Consider the following 20148-nt stretch of genomic DNA (forward strand, 5'->3'; position numbering starts at 1 on the left):
ACTGAGATGATGAGATGAGCTGCTGCTGCTGCTGGTGCTGGGGTGGCTGTTAACATATCGCGAGATTAACTGCTGCCTGCCTGACTGACTGTGTGTGCAGTACATTAAGTAATGAAGTACATTTACTCAATGTAGGTGACAGATAGCCTATACTCTCAACTGGTAGCCTAAATGAAAATAGCCTATCCTAATAACCTCCCCCTGACTTTTCTATTGTAAATACATCTATTTTTGCATTGTGTTTTATTTGTTACGACTGTTTTTCTGGTGATATCTTCTGCATAGTACTGTGTTCTATCTGTCTGTCATAAAAAAGGATCTCAATTTAAATTAGCCATGTGCTTTCCTGAGCGTACATCCTTTTAGTTGACCTGTAGGCCTACTGTCATGAAACTGTACCCTTTCCCATGAAAACTTCTAATTAATAAGTCTTCAATCAATCAATCACTCAAGAACCTTTTTTTTAGGATTTGCACTTGAGTAGTGGAGCATTTCCAATTTTCCAACTACTCCACACAACTTCTCTGATCCAAATAGTGTACTTTTACTCCACTACAAAATTTTGAAAATGTTATTTACTAGTTACTTTTGTAGATTGATTGATTATTACAAAACATACCACTCAACCTACATAACCACTATACATATTTCGGGCATTTGAAACAAGCTTGTACATCTGCTATTTTCAAAAAGAATTGAAAACTTGAAATAGGACATTATGCAATATGAGCATTTTTACTTTTGGTAATTTAAGTAATTTTTTATACCAATCCTTTAATACTTTTACTCAAGTAGATTTTGAATTCCGGACTTTTACTGGTAACAGTATATAGCCTATTTCTATACATTGCACTATTGATACTTTTACTATCCTTTTCATTCAGTGATTGGTTTCATGTTTGAAACCCAGATTTGATATTACATGGAGGAACATTAGCCTATTGTATCTGAATATTACATTGTATCATTCTGAACTATTAATACTGTGATTTTCCTATGCGAACTGCTAATAACGCTCTCTCTCTCTCTCTCTCTCTCTCTCTCTCTCTCTCTCTCTCTCTCTCTCTCTCTCTCTCTCTCCCCTCCAGTCTGAACAGTCTGCTGTGACTGTGAGAGCAGTGACAGACAGACAGCCCCGCCCATCGGTCTTGCCGTGCAGTGTTTGCACCTGCCCCTGTCCTCTGCCACTCACAACACAAACCTCTTACCTGTCCTGTCCTGTCCTGCACTGTAACCGTCCTACACTGACTGTCCTACACTGTCCTACACACTGTGTCCAACACTGTCCTGGCTGCACCGCAGATCGCAACCTCAACCCGCGGCTGTGTGAACGTACACAGACTGACAGACTGAGCTTGCCCGGGCATCATGATCTCGCTGCTATGAACAGGTAGGCTGCACTACACGCGACGCAAGCAGAGTTGAATCAAACGTTGGGATATCATCATCATCAGTGTGACTGACAGGTTGGTGGTACCTTTCAACTGATGAAGAAGACGCAACGCAACGACGGCAAAGAGGTGACATTTGTGGAGCAAAAAGGCGTTTTTACGCACACGATCACGGAGTTTTATGTCAAGGAAATCGGAACGCAAAGCAAAGCAGTCCCGTCTGTCTTTTACGCACAACGCGGAGATGCGATAAAGTAGCTCATGTGGGAGTAAACATGCAGTGAGGAGGTGACAGCGGCGACCAGGTATAAACCACATCCAGGACATCCACACTTTAACTTTTTATTCTGTATCCTCCGACTCTCGGACGCGCAAGGAGGGTGGGGTTGAGGCGATGGCTGCTGCTGCTGCTCTGGGTGAAGTCGGAGGCTTCTTGCACGGCATGGAACATGCCGGGGTCGGACTCCACGGACACGTCGGCTTCGGGTCCCACTCCCAGTTCCTGCTGAGCGCGCTCGGGGACGGCGTCGGCGCCGGTGGTGCCGGCGGCGGCGGCGGCGGCGCGTCACTGCTCCCCGGGTTCGAGCACCTCATCCCCGGGGAGAGGCTGCACCGCAGCACCGCCGCGGACCTGACGCACCTGGCGGGGATCCTGAGGAGGAGGCAGCTCTACTGCAGGACCGGCTTTCACCTGGAGATACTGCCTGACGGTACCGTGCAGGGCACCAGGAAGGACCACAGCCGCTTTGGTAAATATGTTTTGGAAAAGTTTTAAATCTCTATTCAAGTGGCAAATTATTATTATGATTATTAAAGGGGAAGACCACCTATTTTCAATATTGAACTATGTCATTAATATAACTTAGGAGTTGTGTGGAAATAGAAAAAAAAAGTCCCCCCCCTCCCTTATTATGTGTTGCCTAGAACTGGAAGATTGATTTTGGGGTTTGTATTGTTTGTATATTGTTCAATATTGAAAATGGGTGGTCTTCCCCTTTAATAATAATCATAATAATGATAATCATATTTAGTTATGTATTTGACATATTAAACATCTTTTCCCTCAGCTTTAGGCTACTTATTTATTTATTAACATTAGCTTTAGTTTCCTGCCACAACAAAGTGCTTCCCTATACAGACAGACAGACAGACAGACAGACAGACAGACAGACAGACAGACAGACAGTGAAATGGTTTTGAGACGCATGCAGCCTACATCATGGACATGCAGCAGACAGTCTTTCATCCTAATGTGAAAATACATCCAGAACAACCGCTGTATTCTTCTGCAGGTATTCTGGAATTCATAAGCCTGGCAGTTGGGATGATAAGCATACGAGGAGTGGACAGTGGATTGTACCTGGGAATGAATGACAAAGGAGAGCTGTATGGATCTGTAAGTACCAAAAGTACTCCTTTTTCCCCACCCTTTTACTTAAGTAGGTGTTGCAATGCCTACAATATCCTATGTAGAAATGCTCCTTTACAAGTAAAAGTCATGCATTCCCATTTTGATTCAAAATATACAGTACGAAAGTAAAACTGGCAAAGTGTTTTTTTTTTTTGTTTTTTTTTTAAATTTGAACCTTTTTGAAAATAGCAGATCTACAAGCTGCACAATGCGTTGCACTGCTGTGAGTTGTGACGTAGCCTACGTTTTGTAGCAATAATAGAAATCTGAAAAGTAACCAGTGACTTAAGTTTTCAAATAATTGTAGCAGAGTCAAATTAGCCTCGGAGATGTAGTGGAGTAGAAGTATGAGGTATAGAAAAATGGAAATAATCACATAAAGTAAAAGTGCCTCAAAACGTTACTTAAGTATGGTACTTGAGTAAACGTACTTTACAAGCTTGTGGATCTTGCTAGAATATGGAGATAAGTGGTTTCTGCATTCACAGCGACGTTATACTTCAACACACCACGTGTCACTCAGCAAAAAATAACATATTGTCAAGCTAACATTGGTGATAATTAGTTTTGGGTGATCGGCACCGTCGTGCGGTGAAGTATCACTTAGTCTTAACCACGTAAGCCTATGTACTTAGCTGACCGGGGTGCCCCAGGGCTCTATACTAGGTCTGCTAGTGTTTCGCTCTACAACAAATCTCTTAGCTGAAAACAGGAAAGCTCACAAGCTTGCAGGTCTGCTATAAACAACATTCTGTAGACGGAGAAGACATTTGTACGAACAGGAAAACAACGAATGCACATTTCACTTAAACGTCACATTTCACAACTTATGGTGGAGTCCCAGAGTGTGGGTTATTATATCCACACGCTGATTGCATATTATTTGTTATCTTTCAGGAGAAGCTGTCGGCGGAGTGCGTGTTCCGGGAGCAGTTCGAGGAGAACTGGTACAACACCTACTCGTCCAACCTGTACAAGCACGGCGACAAGGGGGCGCGCTACTTTGTGGCGCTGAACAAAGACGGCACGGCACGCGACGGGGCCAAGTCCCGGCGGCACCAAAAGTTCACGCACTTCCTGCCGCGGCCCGTGGACCCGGACCGCGTGCCGGAGCTCTACAGAGACATCCTGGGCCACAGCTGAGAGAAGAGACCCTTGAGTCCCAGGACCGCTGGTCTGGGTCCGGAACAGGAATAGCTGCTAAACGCTTACAGCCCTGGCGGGGCGAGCGGATATACGAGGTGGTGGGACCCTACCGGGATGCAGGCGGCTCTTCCGGCCCCGGGGTGGGGTGGAGTGGAGTGGGGGGGACAGGACAGGACAGTGGAGCTGGCGAGCCCCCACTCTGTACCTTAAAGCCACCGTCCGGAGGGGCCCGGGAGGAGGGCGAGGACGAGGGAGGGTTGGGGTGGGGGGCGCCTCTCCTCGGAATGCACAGGGCCAATCTCTCAGCGGCCAGGAAGACAGTCTAGAATGTCTGACATTGTCAACCTGCACGCCGAGCATGAGGGGGTCGTTTGTTTCAGAGGCCTGCCGACCCCAAGAGTACCTGTGTGGAATAGGAGAAGAGCATGGGGAGAGAGCAGGGACGTGCTGGCCATTGGGAAAAGCGGGACAACTCCCGAGCGGCCGGTTCATTCCCGGCCGGTCCAGGCCGGCCATTAGGAAAAAATTAAAAATAAAATGTCGGCCTTTGTTCCATTTTGGGGACTGGGCAGCCAACAAAGTAAATCGTCACTGTCGAGCAGAAACTTTGTATCATCATACAAGGCCGTTGAACAAAAGTAGTGAAAACAGCAGATCTACAAGCACACAACGCCTCGCGGTGCGAGGTGCTGTGTGCTTGTAGATCGGCTGTTTTCACTAGTTTACATACTTTTTTAAATGATAAATAAAAAACAAACGGTTTTGGACATACAAGGTTCCACCCGACAACGACGAATTTTAACTCATGTAATTGGCCCACTGGCTTGTCACTTGTCATGATCTGAAATGGCAAATCTTTGAGTAGCAGCAGCGCTATAGAGAGAGATCTCTCTCTATAGCGTGCAATGAGGGCCTCTACAACTTTTTCCCGGGCTGAATCAGGGGCCCAGCACGTCCCTGATGGGGAGAGAGAGAGTGAAAGAGAGGGAAAGAGATGCTGCACAGCCAACGGAGCCAAGGCGCCGGGTCAGATGCGTCTGTTGGACAGAGTCTCCAGTTGCCATGGAAACCATGGGAATCTGTCCCATCACTGGAATGGCATTTTTATTTGACTGCTGTCTGTGACTGCCGTTTGTTTTCCGAAGGACTTTGAAGGAATTCACTTTTTTTATGTGTCCGTCTCTTACCTGTGATTAGAGTTGCTTGAAAGGAGCAAAGAGAAATGTAAAGTTTTTTATTTATTACTTTTTTTTTTAGATACACATATTTATGATATATATATTTATTTATTTGAGAATATATTTTTGCAGTTAAACACATACAGTATAGACAAAACCACTAGCAAATTGTACCAGTGACTATGTAAAGACTGAGACAAAATGTATTTTTATCCTTGAGAAAAGCCTTCTTCTCAGACATAATGTGGCTCCACAAGTCATGCCTATATCCAGACAAATATGTATTCACAAACATTTAAGAAAGACGCCCCGGCTCAACCCAAATGCATATTATACAACCTGTGGGGAGGGCCAGGGACTCATTAACATTTTTTGGACATTGTAATTATAATCAAAAGTCATGATTGATGACGTCTGTTACATGTTATTTAAGAACAGAATCAAGCTAAAGACAGACGTAGCTTGTCGTCCTCTGACAATAAAACACACCAAAAGAACACTGACTATCTGTGAACTTGAGTTCACGGATAGTTCACTTGAGACATATCAGGTTGTTGTTGCTTTCTGTTGTTTTGACAAGATTTTGTTGTGATTCTGTTCCCCCGCCGGCGATGCACCCTCAGGCAAAGCTACACTTTTTTGAACTGTGTACATTTTAGCAGATCGATATTTTCCTGAAAGTAACGTGTATTACTGCTGGTTCGCTTTTTGTCTTTCAAAATCCTGTGAGTTCAAACGTATAAACCCGAGTTACGAGACCAATGTTGTCCTTCTTTATGATTCCCATTACGCTGAGAGACACGACGGAGTTCCCATGCACGCATAAAAAACTTCAAAGCTTTCCCCCGGAGTCCTGTGAATGCAGTGGCCTCAGAGTGACACATGTAGGGCCAAATAAAAAGTGACCTTTAGCTCCCGGCCCAGCGACTTGGCAGCTGTATAAAACTGGAGGTCATGGCGATAAGGATTAAGTAATCTCTGTTGACAAGTTTCAGAATGATGGGTCTCGCTGAAAAAAAAGCGCTATTAAACAATGAACGTCAAGGTGGCTGGGACATCTCTGGACAGACACGCAAACCTTTTGTATCCTTTGACTTCTTTCTGAGCTTATCTTGACGACAGCTGAAGTCAGCGGTTCTCAAACATTTTTATGACAAGGACCCCCAAATTGATATGGAGTTGGCCGTGCATGGGCCCCCATTTGAAGATACAGTATGTGATGCCAGGGACCCACTTACTACAAGATTTGAGTTGTGTATATTTAAAAATTATATTTTGATGCTACCGGTATATTAACTGATTTTGCTGGGGACCACCTGATACCTTCTCAAGGACACCCTTTGGGCGTCCCCCAGTCAGACCCCACTTTGAGAACCGCCGGCTTAAAACGCACTCGTCGCGGAAAAGGTTTCACAGCGAGATAGTCTTACAACATCCCCTTGTGTTTCCATTGATGGGCCCAACATATTTATAGGGGCCCCTGTCCTCAAAGGGATCAGAGATACAGCATGTTAAGTGCCTGCATGGAGCCGCTCAACTAACCAAAAGAAAAAGAACGTCACGGAGGACGATGCATGGGATTCTGAGGTTTGCGGAGCCGTATGATCCTTAGACAATAGCCGAAGCCGGGTGATTACTGAACGAACACTATCTTATGTATCTCTGTACAGTTTCCTCTACGCTTGGGAGGAGATCTGTGTTGAAGCATGAAAGCCCCCGGCCTGTGATCTCAGCATCTGTGTGATGGTTAGCCAGCGGGTGTCTTGATATGGGAAGTCTCCCGTGCTGCCAACTCTCTCTCCCTCCCCTGCTGCTCTTGTGATACTGTGGGACTTTCCCACCTGAAACACCTTGAACATCAACACCTCTTCCCTTCTGCTTCGATTAATGACAGCATCGAGGCCTCTATTATAACCTGCGTCGTTTCGTTGGCGTACATCCCCCTCCCCTCCGTCCACCGCATGCCGTACGTAAACACGCGCATTGTGATTACGACACGCAAAAGACTCGCAATGACTGTTTTTACTGTCATTCAAAGGAAGAAAAGGAACGTCTTAATTCGTAAGTCTTTAGCCTTTCAGTGTTGCGGCTAATAACCAAAACACACTAACCTGGCACAATAATAAACATGGTCGTGTTGAGCGTTCCTCGCTCTGTTTGTCCTCTCCTCCCTTGGCTAGGGAGTGTTATGGGTATTGTTTCTACAGAGAGAGACCAGCATTAATTTACTTGTTGTTCCATCAACTCAGATTTAGTTATAGTTAGTTGGAAGTTATTTAGTTAGTTAGTGTACAAACGGAATTTGAATTAGATGGATTTTTTATTTACACACCTATTTTATCCCACAGGGGATCTTCAGTTTTCAGCTTCACCAAGCTGAGTGCTGCCCACAGAGGAGTGGGGGGGGGGGGGGGGGGGGGATTAAGTGTCTTGCTCAGGGACACTTCAACACATACCGTTGCTGGGGTTGGAATCGTACCTGGGACCTCCAGGACCTACGGAGTCCTAGGCGGGATGGGCTCCCTAACCATTCAGCTATGGCCGCCCCATTTGATAGTTACATTCAAATTGAGGGTCCGTGGCCTAATAATGCATATCAAACCGGGGGTCCTTGAAATTGAAACGGTTGAGAGTCAAGATATTTTCCTGCACAAAGCTACTTAACTTTTCAAACCAATAATACCCATTCACCACAAACAGACATTGTGTGAATGCAAGACACCCACCCCGACATGACATTTTGAAGGCCAGAAATCGTGACGCGTGACACCGGATTCCCAGAAGTGCTCTTTTTTTTCAGCAGAGTTTGAACTGATGTTTTTGAGTGGAGCTGGTTCTCTGACATGCATGCGGTTGCTTTTGTCTTCCTCTGTGCATGCATTGCACACTGACTGTGCCTGTGGTCTCCTCTCCTCACTGCAAACACTTCACCCCCCCTCCTCCACCGCTCCCTACTCCAGGGGCCCAGGGCCTGCTCCGGGGGCCGTCTCGCACACTTAATGGACCTCCATGACTTTCATCACCTCCTCAGCCAGCCAGTGGCCTTAAAGGCCTCTCGAGGAAACCTGACCGACAAGCGTGGACGCTCTGTGTGTGCGTTCGTGAGTGTGTTTCTACACACCGCAGAATTTGAGAAATAGACATTTAGTGGGGATTTCTGGTGGATGTGTTGTGGTTAAAAAAGGATTAGGGATGCACCGATATGGACATTCTTGTTCAATACAGATACCGATGTCAGCTTGAGGAAGGTCTACCGACCGAAACGTTGCTTTTAATAAATTTATACTTGGAACCTGCAAGTGGCAGTGTGCGGGTGTATTTTCTTCATTGAAGATTCATGCATTCAACTACTTTGTGACCGACGCACCTGCTTGAGAGGAGCTACTGGGTGTGCGACAGTCTTCTCTTTACAGATACCGATGTTTAAAATATCAATTTAGCCGATATTTCACCCTTTAATGCCAGGGAAACAAATACATCTTCATTATAAGAAATAACTGTTCAGAATCTACAGCCTGGTAAACTGCAGAAAACGAATACACCAACATACAGTAGTAGCAATACCGATGTGCAGCCATACTGTAGATGCTATCATGCGATGTGAGTGTGAGCTAAAAGTGTCGCTCTGAAATGCTGATGCCCTCACAAGTACAAACGTGTGTGTGTGCGTGCGTGCGTGCGTGCGTGTGTCCCGGGTCTGCAAAGCAGGTGTGGAAGTCAGTGATCTTCCATGTCTCTCTTCACAGTCCAGTCAGAGGCTGCAGGTGTTCCCTCACTCTGATGTCTGTCGGCCGCGGGATGTGGCGAGGCGAGGCGAGGCCATACTGTAGCAGCAGGACGCTTTGTTGTCTGGCCCCAATTATCAGAGAGCATAATTTCTATATTTAGAAAGGCTGGCTTGAGGAAGACAGGGGCGGCGCCAACACTCACCTGTTGTTCTAAAGCCACGGCCACTTCTAACAGCGCGTGTGTGTGCGGGTGTGTGTCTGTGTGTGTGTCTGCGTGTGTGTGTGTGTGTGTGTGTGTGTGTGCGTGCGCGCGTGCGTGAGTGTGGTTCTAACGGTGTGTTTGCTAAGGGACGCTGTCTGCACCTTTGTGTCATTTGAATCCTGCAACTATTGGTTTCAGGCTCTTTGTTGTGTGTTTATTTCTTAAGTAAATTGCCATGCTCACAAATTATGAGCTGTGAGGCTGTTTATAGGGATTACCGTAGAAGTGTAAGTATAGCATTTTACACTTCGTAATTTTTTTTGTGTGCACTTTTATCCCTGAAAGATTCACGTCCAGAGAGATATTCAGATATAAAGAAATACCGTACATACTGGAATAAATGTTAGGATTGTTGTCCCGTCCATCGCTCCATCAGATTCTAGTGTCACAGTAGACATCAAACATCATGGGGCACAACCATTCAAAGGACCGCCCCCTAAGACAAAAACAATTGTGACAGACATATGAATTGACCAACCACGTTACTCCTTAGACTAACCATGGACCAATACAGCAGACTTCAGTTACAGCTCAGCCAATCAGAGGCTTACCTGAGATTGTGTGTAGCAAAACCCAAACATGCTGACTTCTTAAGCCTCATTCATTACAATTTAGGCATTTAAAACAAGACACTCTTATGCAGAGCAACTTGCAATAAGCAAGGTAAACACAAGTGCAGAGAGACAGTGTGTCTCAGTAAACTAGGATCACAAAGATCATATAGCATCATTCTAAACAGTTACTATCTAAATAATAATCTGTACAACTATACAGGTAGACAAAGAACCAATTCAGGCATGACGTCACATGCCAAACGCTAGCTCACAAAGTGTCACATTCGCGACATGTTGTGAGCTAGTAGGTCGAAGTCAAACTTTATACTGACACTTTGTTGCTGGAACTGATGATGTAGGATGATCTGACGTCTGATGTGAGACCACCCTACATGCACCCATCCATCCATCCATCTATCCATCCATTTACTGACCCATCCACCCACTCATCCATCCATTCATCACCCATCCATCCACTCATTAATCCATCCTTCCATCCATCCACCCACCCTGCTACTTTTTATTGGCTAAATAAAATCATCTTGGCACTTGTTCGCTGCACATGCGTTGTGCATTGTGCTCCTCCTTAAAATCTGTTTTAATGTCATAGCTAAGAGGATTTTGCGGTCTGCCCTTCCGCAAACGGCAATTAGGCGTGCATACCTGATTTACTGACACCACACGTCGCGAGCTGTCAACTCCACTGTGGAAAATATGCCCGAGTGTTTTGCAGGGTCTCCATGGAGACCTGGGGCAGAAAACAACAGGGTTTAGGTGTTGCTGAAGGGGATAGAAAGCCGGGGCGTTTAGTCTCTGTGGGTTTTAACAAGTGGTGGAAGGTACAATAACTGAGTACATTTACTCAAGCACAATATTTTGAGGTACTTTTACTTTACTTGAGTACTTTGTTCTGCTAAAATATAGTACTTTCTACTTTCTAGTTACGTTGCAGATTTAGATTATTAGGTTATTACGAAACGTGCATTAACCACTTAAGCCCTATTTTTTTTGACAATTGTTGATATGAGTGCTTTTCCTTTGGTCCTTTAGATATCATTGTCAGGTGGAAACCTTGTATGTCCAAAACCGTTTGTTTTGTATTCATCATTTTAAAAATCACACCCGTGTGAACTGAGCGGTGGAATACACTTACTTTTATTTGTAACGGAGCATTTCTACAGCGCAGTATTGCTACTTTTACTCAAGTAAAAGAAATCTGAGTGTGTCTCCCTCCACGGGTTTTAACTTGGCCCTCTCATGCTGCAGAACGCATGCAGCCAGAGTGACTGACAGTGTTTTGTTAATCTCTGGGCATCAGAACATACCTGAGGAAACAGCGCTGGTACAACAAACATGTCAGCTGCCATCTGATGAATTAAGCCACACCATTATAGTCGCGGGAAATCTGCGCTCGTATTTACGTAACACATTGTTCTACATCACCTGAACCCCATGGCGTGGGGCTGTCACGATGATGACATTTCTTACATGACGATCACACCAATAGTTGTGATTAATGATTTAATCGTGTTTTTGTCGTTGAACACTGGAAAATAAAATTTGATTTCTGTTTGGCTTTAAAGCTTTGGAGTTGCACAGGGAAAATGTAATATATACAACAATATAACTAACATACTGTATGTAATAACTTTACGTTTTCAAAAAAATATTAATAGTTGATAGCCGATTTTCAAGCTCACTGTAAGCTTGCTTGTAGATCTGCTATTTCACCAATTATTTTAATGCTTTGATTCTTTCAACATGGAAATGATTATGACGATGCAAACAAATTGAAATTATCTCAAATAATTTGATTAGGCGATTGTGATTATGTAGTAATTGTGTCAGTATAGCGTCTGTATTCTAGTGTAAAGTGAAAACAGAAGAGGCTCTAGTCTAGGGTTTGAGTAGATCAGGCTGAAATCCATAATTGTAAATCGTTTTTAAAATGATAAATACAAAATGAACTGTTTTGGACTTAAAAGGTAATCTCATGTCTATTTCCATCCCCTATAGTCTTCAACCATCACAGCTCATTAATTTTCATTTTCAAAGCCCAAACTTCAACGCCACCGCGGCCCTGACTCCCAGCCCACCCCCTCACATCTGCTGACCACAGCGCTCTGTGTGTCCCCCGCCCCCCGCCCCTCCTAAAGGCCCATGTGTCCACATTACAAAGACACTAATTAGCTCTTGACATTCGGTGGCCATAATTGCCCCCTGAAAAGCATGAGGCATCAATTAGACTCCCAGAAGCATGACAGGTCATCCCTATAGGACATAAACGCCCTGACGCACCGCGCAGCTACACTGACCTGTCTGGACACACACGCACACGCACACACACACACACACATCCAAACACATGCACATGCAGACATGCACATGCACATGCACACGTACATGCATGAATACACACAAAGGCCTACATGAGGCAGAAAGACAGACAGATACACACATGCACTTGAACACTTACTGTATAATAAGACAGACAGACAGACAGACCGAGACGCAAGCATGCAGACGGAAAGACAGACCGTCACGCACGCACGCATGCACGCAGACGATACGATACGATATGATACGATACGATACGATTCAGCTTACACTGAAATTCTTTTTGCGTCACATGACGTCACCGTTCAAGGTACAGACAAGACAGATACAATACAATACGAAACGAAAGACATCACAGAGACAAACAAGGAACAAAAAGAACATGTCCAGTGGTTCAACAATTCTGGTTCAAAAGCAGAACAGACTGATTTACAAAAGAGACACACACACACACACACACACACACACACACACACACACACACACACACACACACACACACACACACACACACACACACACACACACACACACACACACACACACACACACACACACACACACACACAATTGATGATCAAAACACACAGACATACTGTGGATAAATACTTGACATGAATTACATTGACTTTGAAGCAGTGTGACTGCGGGGTGGGGTCAGTAGTGTGTGTGTGTGTGTGTGTGTGTGTGTGTGTGTGTGTGTGTGTGTGTGACAGTGATGTATGTGCGTGTCTGCGGCTCTGACACTTCGCTCTCCCAGCGGCTCCCACAGACCACAGGGTCAGCGCGGGGGTCAATTGGTTCATTTCCATACTTACCACTTTAAACATTCTTCTCGGCTTTGGAAAGCAATTCAATCAGCAGTGAAAACACTGCTTAGCATGGAATTACCCGGCCATCATTAAACCCTCCTTTAGACGCTGTCGCTCGCTGGAAATAACACATTTTGTTTAAGCAGACAATATGATAAGTGACAGATTATGTGCAATGATGTATAACGCCTTAAGCCCATTAGGCCTAGAATTATTGAATGCTTTAACCAGTGAAAAATAGCAGATATACAAGCTCACAGCGCGGCACCGAGTGCCGCGCTGCGAGTTTGTAGATCTGCTATTTTTGAAAAAGTTGTGAAAATGTGTGCAAATCTTTGAATATATGTATTTTTAAAGCGAACGTTTGAAACTCAAATTTTGCTTCTGGGTGGTCCCTGGAACTAAATATTTTGAGATGGGGGTCCGTGGCCAAATACATGACATTTTGGGGGTCCTTCACATGAAAAGGTTTGAGAACCACTCACATAGTAGTCTCTCAAGAACAGACTAACTGAGCTCCAGTTAAGTGAAAAGGACCTTTTCTTTGACGATGGCTGGCCAGATTGCTGACACAGAAACATACGTTTTTCAAAAAATCTTAGAAGGATTCAAAAGACACTTATAGAATCGGGTCAAAATTCTAATTTTCACGATTTTTCAAAAATAGCAGATCTACAAGCTCGCAGCGCGGCACTCGGTGCTGCGCTGTGAGCTTGTATATCTGCTATTTTTCAATAGTTAAAGCATAAAATAATGATACACAATAATATGTACCCGTTCTAAATTGGTTTTAATTATACTTAGTTGTGCGCCGATGTTGCACGCCGAAAATAGCTGATCCACGAGCGCTGAGCTTGTAGACACGAGCGACGCAAATCTGAATAATGGATAGGATAATGTTTGCAGTGATTGCAATATTAGATAATGAATCGTTCACGTCAAAATGCATGACAGGACTCTCAGTTAACACATCAGTTAAATGCCTCATACAGTAATATAGCTGAGTAGACTATGGAGCGGATGGCTTATGATAAGGTAGGCTATCATGCGTGTATTAGGGGTGGGACGATATGAACATTTCATATCACGATTATTGTGACAAAGGAAATCGCGATTTACGATATTATCGCAATAATCAAAAGCCATTATCCTGGGGCGGAACATTTGCCAAAAAATAGCAGATCTACAAGCTCACAACCCTATTTTTTGGCAAAGACATTTGATAGAGTGAAAAAAAGACTGTATTGAGTACGTATATTATAAGTAGACCTACCTTTTAGCAATTATAGAGGGTTTAAGTGGTACCGGATATGCAGCTCGGCAAATAAAAGGTGAATTGATCCCAGTGCATGACGGAGGACGATATCACGATAAATTAAATCTCCACGATATGATTATCATGTTTTTTTATCACGATAAACGATAATATCGCGTATCGTCCCATCCCTAGCGTGTAATATGATGATGTCATGGAAGAGAACATGAACAAGGTCCAAGGTTTTGATATTAAATAAATATCACATTGTCAAACTGGAGCCCTTTCTTTAGACACGAGATATAAGGAACGCAAATGTGTCATTCTGTTGAACAGTAGATGACTTAACATGTGTAAAGCTTCCACTTGACATAATCAAGCGTATATGCATACACACTGTATGTCCTGTCACAGGTGACGTGAGTACATGACACACAGAGAAAGATGCCAAAAACCAGGTAAACAACAGTAATCAGTGGTAGACCGAACTCTCTCTCTCTCTCTCTCGGCCCACCAGCGAAAGTGGGAACTTTGCTTTGTTGCCCCCAAGTCAGGCGGAAAATTGCTAACCTATTTGTCATTGTGGTGCCAAGATGTAGAGGTCAGCCATTGGATTCCTTCATGACAAGCTTACGGAATCGAATGTTTTTCCACGGGCCTCACCTCCCCCCCACCCCCCAAACCCCCTCCCTTCACACACCGCCTCACACCTGCTCCTTCCAGGTAAAATAACAAAACAAAACCAGGGGGAGGACGGAGAGAAAAGAGGGCTTAGAGGGTGAGAGACTTAAAGACAGGGAGGGAGAAAAACGATACGCGAGAAGAATTTACCGTGAAACCCTTCCATGTCTACTGGCCATTTCAGTTCAGCCGACCCCCGGCTGTACGTTTAGCTAACACACTGGCAGATGAAATGCTGGGTTTTTGGCGGCCGTCCAAACCCTGCAGAATACCACTAATTATTCGTGCCTGTGACCACAGAACATTCTTAAAGGCTCAAAAGGATGTTGTTTGTTATTCTGGTGGTAAAAACAGCAATTGACTGAATTGAGCGTTAATGCAATGAGAGAAAAATCTCAAACTTCTACAGGACAAACAATTAATGACTCGGGACAAAATTGTTTAGGCATGTTTTTTTATTTTTGGTCCTGATATTCCTCCTCTGACAGAGAATGAGTGCCTTATTCTTAAGACTTAAAACCTTAAAGTTCGAAATTGGAGTCATGTGTCATGGGAATCTTTATTAAATAAATGTTTGTATCCTGCCATCAACGGCTAGAGGCTATGCGCAGAGCGTGCACCGGCTTCACGATTCCTTCACTATTTCAATATAATATTACACCATAAGCTATAAAACTCTGGACTGGAATTACAAACAACATGTCTCGTGTGCAGGGTGGAAGGGAGTTTACAAAATGAGTGCATCGATACAGTATAAACAGGGTTTTGCCTTGCAGTGTATTAATCTGTCTCTTACAGTGTTACTTTTATAAATCACAGGGCTAAACACGAACAAGCCCCAGCGAGTCAGCCAACAGCAGGAGAGGAGAGGAGAGGAGTGGAGAGGACCGCCCGAGTCCCAGGAGCCAAACCAAACTTCACGCGTCATTACCATGTAGCCTATATCAATAGCACTGTAAACATTGAATCAATACATGTGTTTACATGGAATCATTGCATATCAATACAGTATAGGCTACGTCTGCTAACATGTAATCATTACATATCAATAGCTCTGTTAAGATGGAATCAATACATCTTGTACGTGCATTAGGTTTCTTTTCCCGTGAATTAATGCCCTACTTCGTCATGGTACAGTGTCACACAAAAGAAGCACAAATAGCAGATCTACAAGATCTTTTGCCATTTTTTTTTATTTGAATCCTGAAAAGTAACAGCGGTGGACATTCAGCGATTTCATTATAGATCACTGAATACTGTTAACATGGTACAAATAACGCCACATCCACTCCCTGCTTCTGCAATAGCAAATCTACTGAAAGTTTCTTCCACAAATTGTGATGTGGCACAGATCCCATTCCCAAGTGGCCTTGTGGTTAGAATGTCCGCCCCGAGACCGGGAGGTCAGGGTTCGATCCCTGGTCGGGTCATACCAAAGACTGAAAAATGGGACCAATTAAACATGGGCCAAATTGTCAAATATTAGAGGCAGAAATTGTGAAAATAGACAATCTACATGCTCACAACGCCTCGCGTTTGCGAGGCGTTGTGAGCATGTAGATCTGCTATTTTCACAATAGAACCGTGTTATACAAAATTCTTCAACTCTTAGTGCTCGTCAGGGTGCCGGGTCCCCAGTTAAAACATAGGAGTAAGCGACCTGTTATTGAGCTGAATTATTGTTATATAGTCCTGGAAATTGGGTTAAATATTCTGGAAAAGTTTTGGAAAAGTTTTGGAAATTAATTGGTAAAAATGTGTGGGAACCCTGATTGAGTCAAGTGAGAAAGGAGTGAATGATAGACATTGCAGTGCCTGCATTTCAGTTCCTTATAACAACCTTTTAAACAGTGATTTTTGTGCAGAGGGTAAAAAAGGCCCTCCTGCTGAACTTTGCCGCTGCATGCCGCGGCTGTTTTCGCAGCGATATCTCTCTGCTGCTGGGAGCGTTACCAATACTAAAAATGCTGAGGGGAGAACTTCAAACAAGCGTGGCGGAGCAGGAGCCATCCTCCTCCGCACACAGTAATAACTTTAGAGAGCTTCTGCTTCGGGAAGGAAATCCCCTTGGCCGAGGAAAGGAGAGCGGCACATCATTCCACTACAAACAAAAAAAGGGGAGCTGAGCCGTTTAACACGAGCAGCCAGCAGCTCGCATGAAAAGACTCCACCTTGAACTAACAACGTACGTGCCCCCGAAAAGCCATATCCAAACGGGATGACACTACTAGATCCACAGTGTTAACAGTTTCAGAGTATAGACGCTAATCTATGTACAAACTTCCACTCCACATGACATGAGTGGAGGCAGGGCTGGATTAACACCTCAGAGGGCCCCTGGGCACTGAAGCGGCAAGGGGCCCCTGTGTGCGCGCAAAATGTTTTGTAGGCATATGTAGGCATGTAGGTCCAATATAACATCTGCAGCAGTTGGCTCAGTGCGGCCTGGCGGAGTTTTAATCAGTTGACTTGACTTTCATAATCAGCACTTTTCAGCAGAATTCTCACAGAATTTGTTTCAGGTGGTGGTGGACATCATTTATTTCATTTTTTTTTTTTTTTTCATTTTTTTTGAGGGCCCTTGATGCCCAGGGGCCCCTGGGCACGTGCCCAAAGTGCCCATATGGTAGATCCGGGCCTGAGTGGAGGACTGCAGTGCTGCTCAGTGCTTAGAGTTTAGCAGCCGGCCTATAAATGATACCTCATCCTGCACCTCCGCTAATCCTCTGCTAAGATCAGAGGCCCCCCCACCCCCAGGGGCCCCGGGTATGTTGTGTCTTATTCATGTTTTACTGTGACAAATTGAAATGGCAAGAGATCAAGTGTGGACAGTTAACTTACACCCCCGAGCATTAATGATAACTTGTGAATATCAGTCTGACAGGAATAAGATTTTAATGTATTTAAAGCCATACAGTATAGTGTTGTTGTGCTTCGTCTTAACCAAACGGGACAGCTGAATAGTTCCTTGTGCATATGAGAAAGAGAGAGAGAGAGAGAGAGAGAGAGAGAGAGAGAGAGAGAGAGAGAGTGTTACCACACTCCCATATACTTATGTTGTACAAATATTCATTCAATCATTTATTGCCAAAACCAACTTGGTGTGGAGAATGAATATAACAATACGGTATAGATAGGTCTGCTCCTATCCATTAGATCCATTAGACAAATCTCCTATCCAGTAGGCAAACCTAGGGATGCACGGGTACCAACATTGGCAAGGGGCACACTTGACCCTTCTCAGGGGCACACCAAAGGTCCCCAGGCACAGTGGTTGAGAAACACTACTATAGCCTCTCCCCAGCCTTGCAAACAGCACCGATACTGCACAGAGGAGAGAGAGCCTTTCTGCAGCCTCCATGAATCCACAATCAAAGGCAAAACGTCAGACAGCTGATCAGATATAGGAGCTGGCACAGAGTTCAGAGAGAGAGTTTTACCAGGGGTGTCGCACCAAATCCTGGGCCCTGGGTAAAAAGATTCACTGCGTGCCCCCCGTGAATGTTCTTCATATGGGGGGAGGGGGTTTAACCCATTTAGACTGGGAACGCATTAGTACACACTATTTTGTGCTTTAACTATTGAAAAAATAGCAGATATACAAGCAGATATACAAGCTTGTAGATCAGCTATTTTGGAAATTCATGAACATTCTTTGAATATTTCAAAGTTTTTTGAGAAACCCATGTCAGTGGTGCTCAAACCTTTTCATGTGAAGGACCCCCAAAATGATATGTATTTGGCCGCGGAACCCCATCTCAAAATATGTAGTTCCAGGGACCCCCCAGAAGCAAAATTTGAGTTACAAATGTTGGCTTAAAAAATACATACAGTATATTCAAAGATTTGCACAATTTATTTTTTGCAAAAAAAAATAGAAGATCTACAAGCTCCCAGCACGGCACCGCACTTGGTGCCGCGTTGTGAGCTTGTAGATCTGCTATTTTTCCAATATCTAAAGTATAAAATAATTAAGGCCCCTCCACCTTGGGCCCCACTCCCCCCCCCCCCCCCCCCCCTTGTGACACCCCTGAGTGTTACAGTGAAAGACAATGTTGTTTTCTACTTCTACTGTTTTCTACTATTTACACTGTGCAGCTGGAGATCCCAGAAATCCTCAGCAAACATGTACCGCACACATACTGCTGTGTGACAATAAAGGGAGTAGAGGAAGATTGATGTGCTCATTAGCTGTCTTACACGCTGTATTGATGTTCCATTAAAGGGGTATTTTCTTGGACTAGAATTACCAGGCCACTACGCAGCCTTCACATTTAGTCCTACAGTATATTGCAGTGGTTCCCAACCTGTGGGTCGGGACCCCCAGAGAGGTCGCCTCATAGTTTTTTTGGGGAGTCCCCAGATCACAATTTAACGGTGGCTTACTGTATAAGACCTGTTTAATACCTACAAAAAAGAAAACAAATGAAAAGGAAAAGACCATTATTGCATCAAAAGTAATCAACAAACTATACTGTGAAACTGGTCAAACATTGGCCAAATAACATAAGAAAGAGGAAACAATAATGAAAATGGCCGATTTACAAGCTTGTACTTTACTGCTAGATCACAATTTTTATCTGTGGAACCGAGTCAAACAAAATGTAATGCATTGACTCTTACAATTCCAAGGGCTTATCAGGGTGGACTGGGGGTCCACAGTTTTGGGGGTCCTGAAAAGGTTGAGAACCACTGCTATATTAATAGCATATACGTATATATATATATAAATATTATTGTGCTGATCGGAGCAATGGTCACCAGGTTATGGCCATTGGGAACACTGCTGTAGCGGATGGGTCCTGTGACAGAGCAGCCTCTGTCACTTTAAGAATCACAAATATACATCCATTTGTTATGTTATGTTGTATTGTATATTTGTTTGCCTATACTTAACATGTAGATTCTCAGTCCCAAAGAAGGTGCACATTCTGTGGTGACTGGAATCTAATGTTGTGTTTATCTGTTCATCAGATGCTGTATGGGGATGCTGCTTGAAGCTGTTTATTGCCTTGAAGCCTAACTGTGCTGAATAATAGAGTACAAGTAATAGATTACTGTTGAAGTGTTGATTGCTACTTGGGAGCATCTGGGGTAGATTGCTCCTGCACTGGGGTTGGTTAATTTGATCCAGAGGGTGGAGCCTTGTGTCTATATAACTGAGTTGAGCTCAGTTGAGTGTGGGCTGCCATGGGGAGAGGTCGACACTGGGCTCTCTGTTCAAAGTTAAGTTCTGTTTGATTTACTGTATGCTTTGAGTTAAAGTTTGTTTCTGTTGTCCGGGCCTGGAGTTAATAAACATTGTTATTTTACCTGCAAGCCTGCCTCATGTCCAATCAATGACATTTTTAAAGGGTTTTCACTGACTTTAAGCCTCTCTACAATCCCACTTG

The 20148-nt window shown here is 44.1% G+C and overlaps 2 protein-coding genes and 1 long non-coding RNA gene across 3 annotated transcripts in view; 1 reads left to right on the forward strand and 2 right to left on the reverse strand.

The window, feature by feature from the left end:
* Nucleotides 1–56, reverse strand: part of micu3b (mitochondrial calcium uptake family, member 3b) — a gene marked incomplete at both ends in the record, with an annotated part of 37273 nt that extends 37217 nt beyond the window's left edge. The window contains one exon of the mRNA XM_080746044.1: nt 3–56. Coding sequence (XP_080602170.1) covers nt 3–56 — 54 coding nt within the window. The remainder of the gene's footprint in view (nt 1–2) is intronic.
* Nucleotides 1–20148, reverse strand: part of LOC308301613 — a 418458-nt gene that overhangs the window by 247869 nt on the left and 150441 nt on the right. The window lies entirely within an intron of this gene.
* On the forward strand, nt 1786–3945 carry fgf20b (fibroblast growth factor 20b; the record flags this gene model as incomplete). Its single annotated transcript, XM_080746045.1, has 3 exons — nt 1786–2140; nt 2684–2787; nt 3700–3945. 3 exons carry the CDS (start codon nt 1786–1788, stop codon nt 3943–3945), a joined length of 705 nt encoding a protein of 234 aa, XP_080602171.1.

The sequence above is a fragment of the Nannobrachium achirus genome (assembly GCF_963921795.1).
Source record: "Nannobrachium achirus genome assembly, chromosome: 17".
Lineage (NCBI taxonomy): Eukaryota > Metazoa > Chordata > Actinopteri > Myctophiformes > Myctophidae > Nannobrachium > Nannobrachium achirus.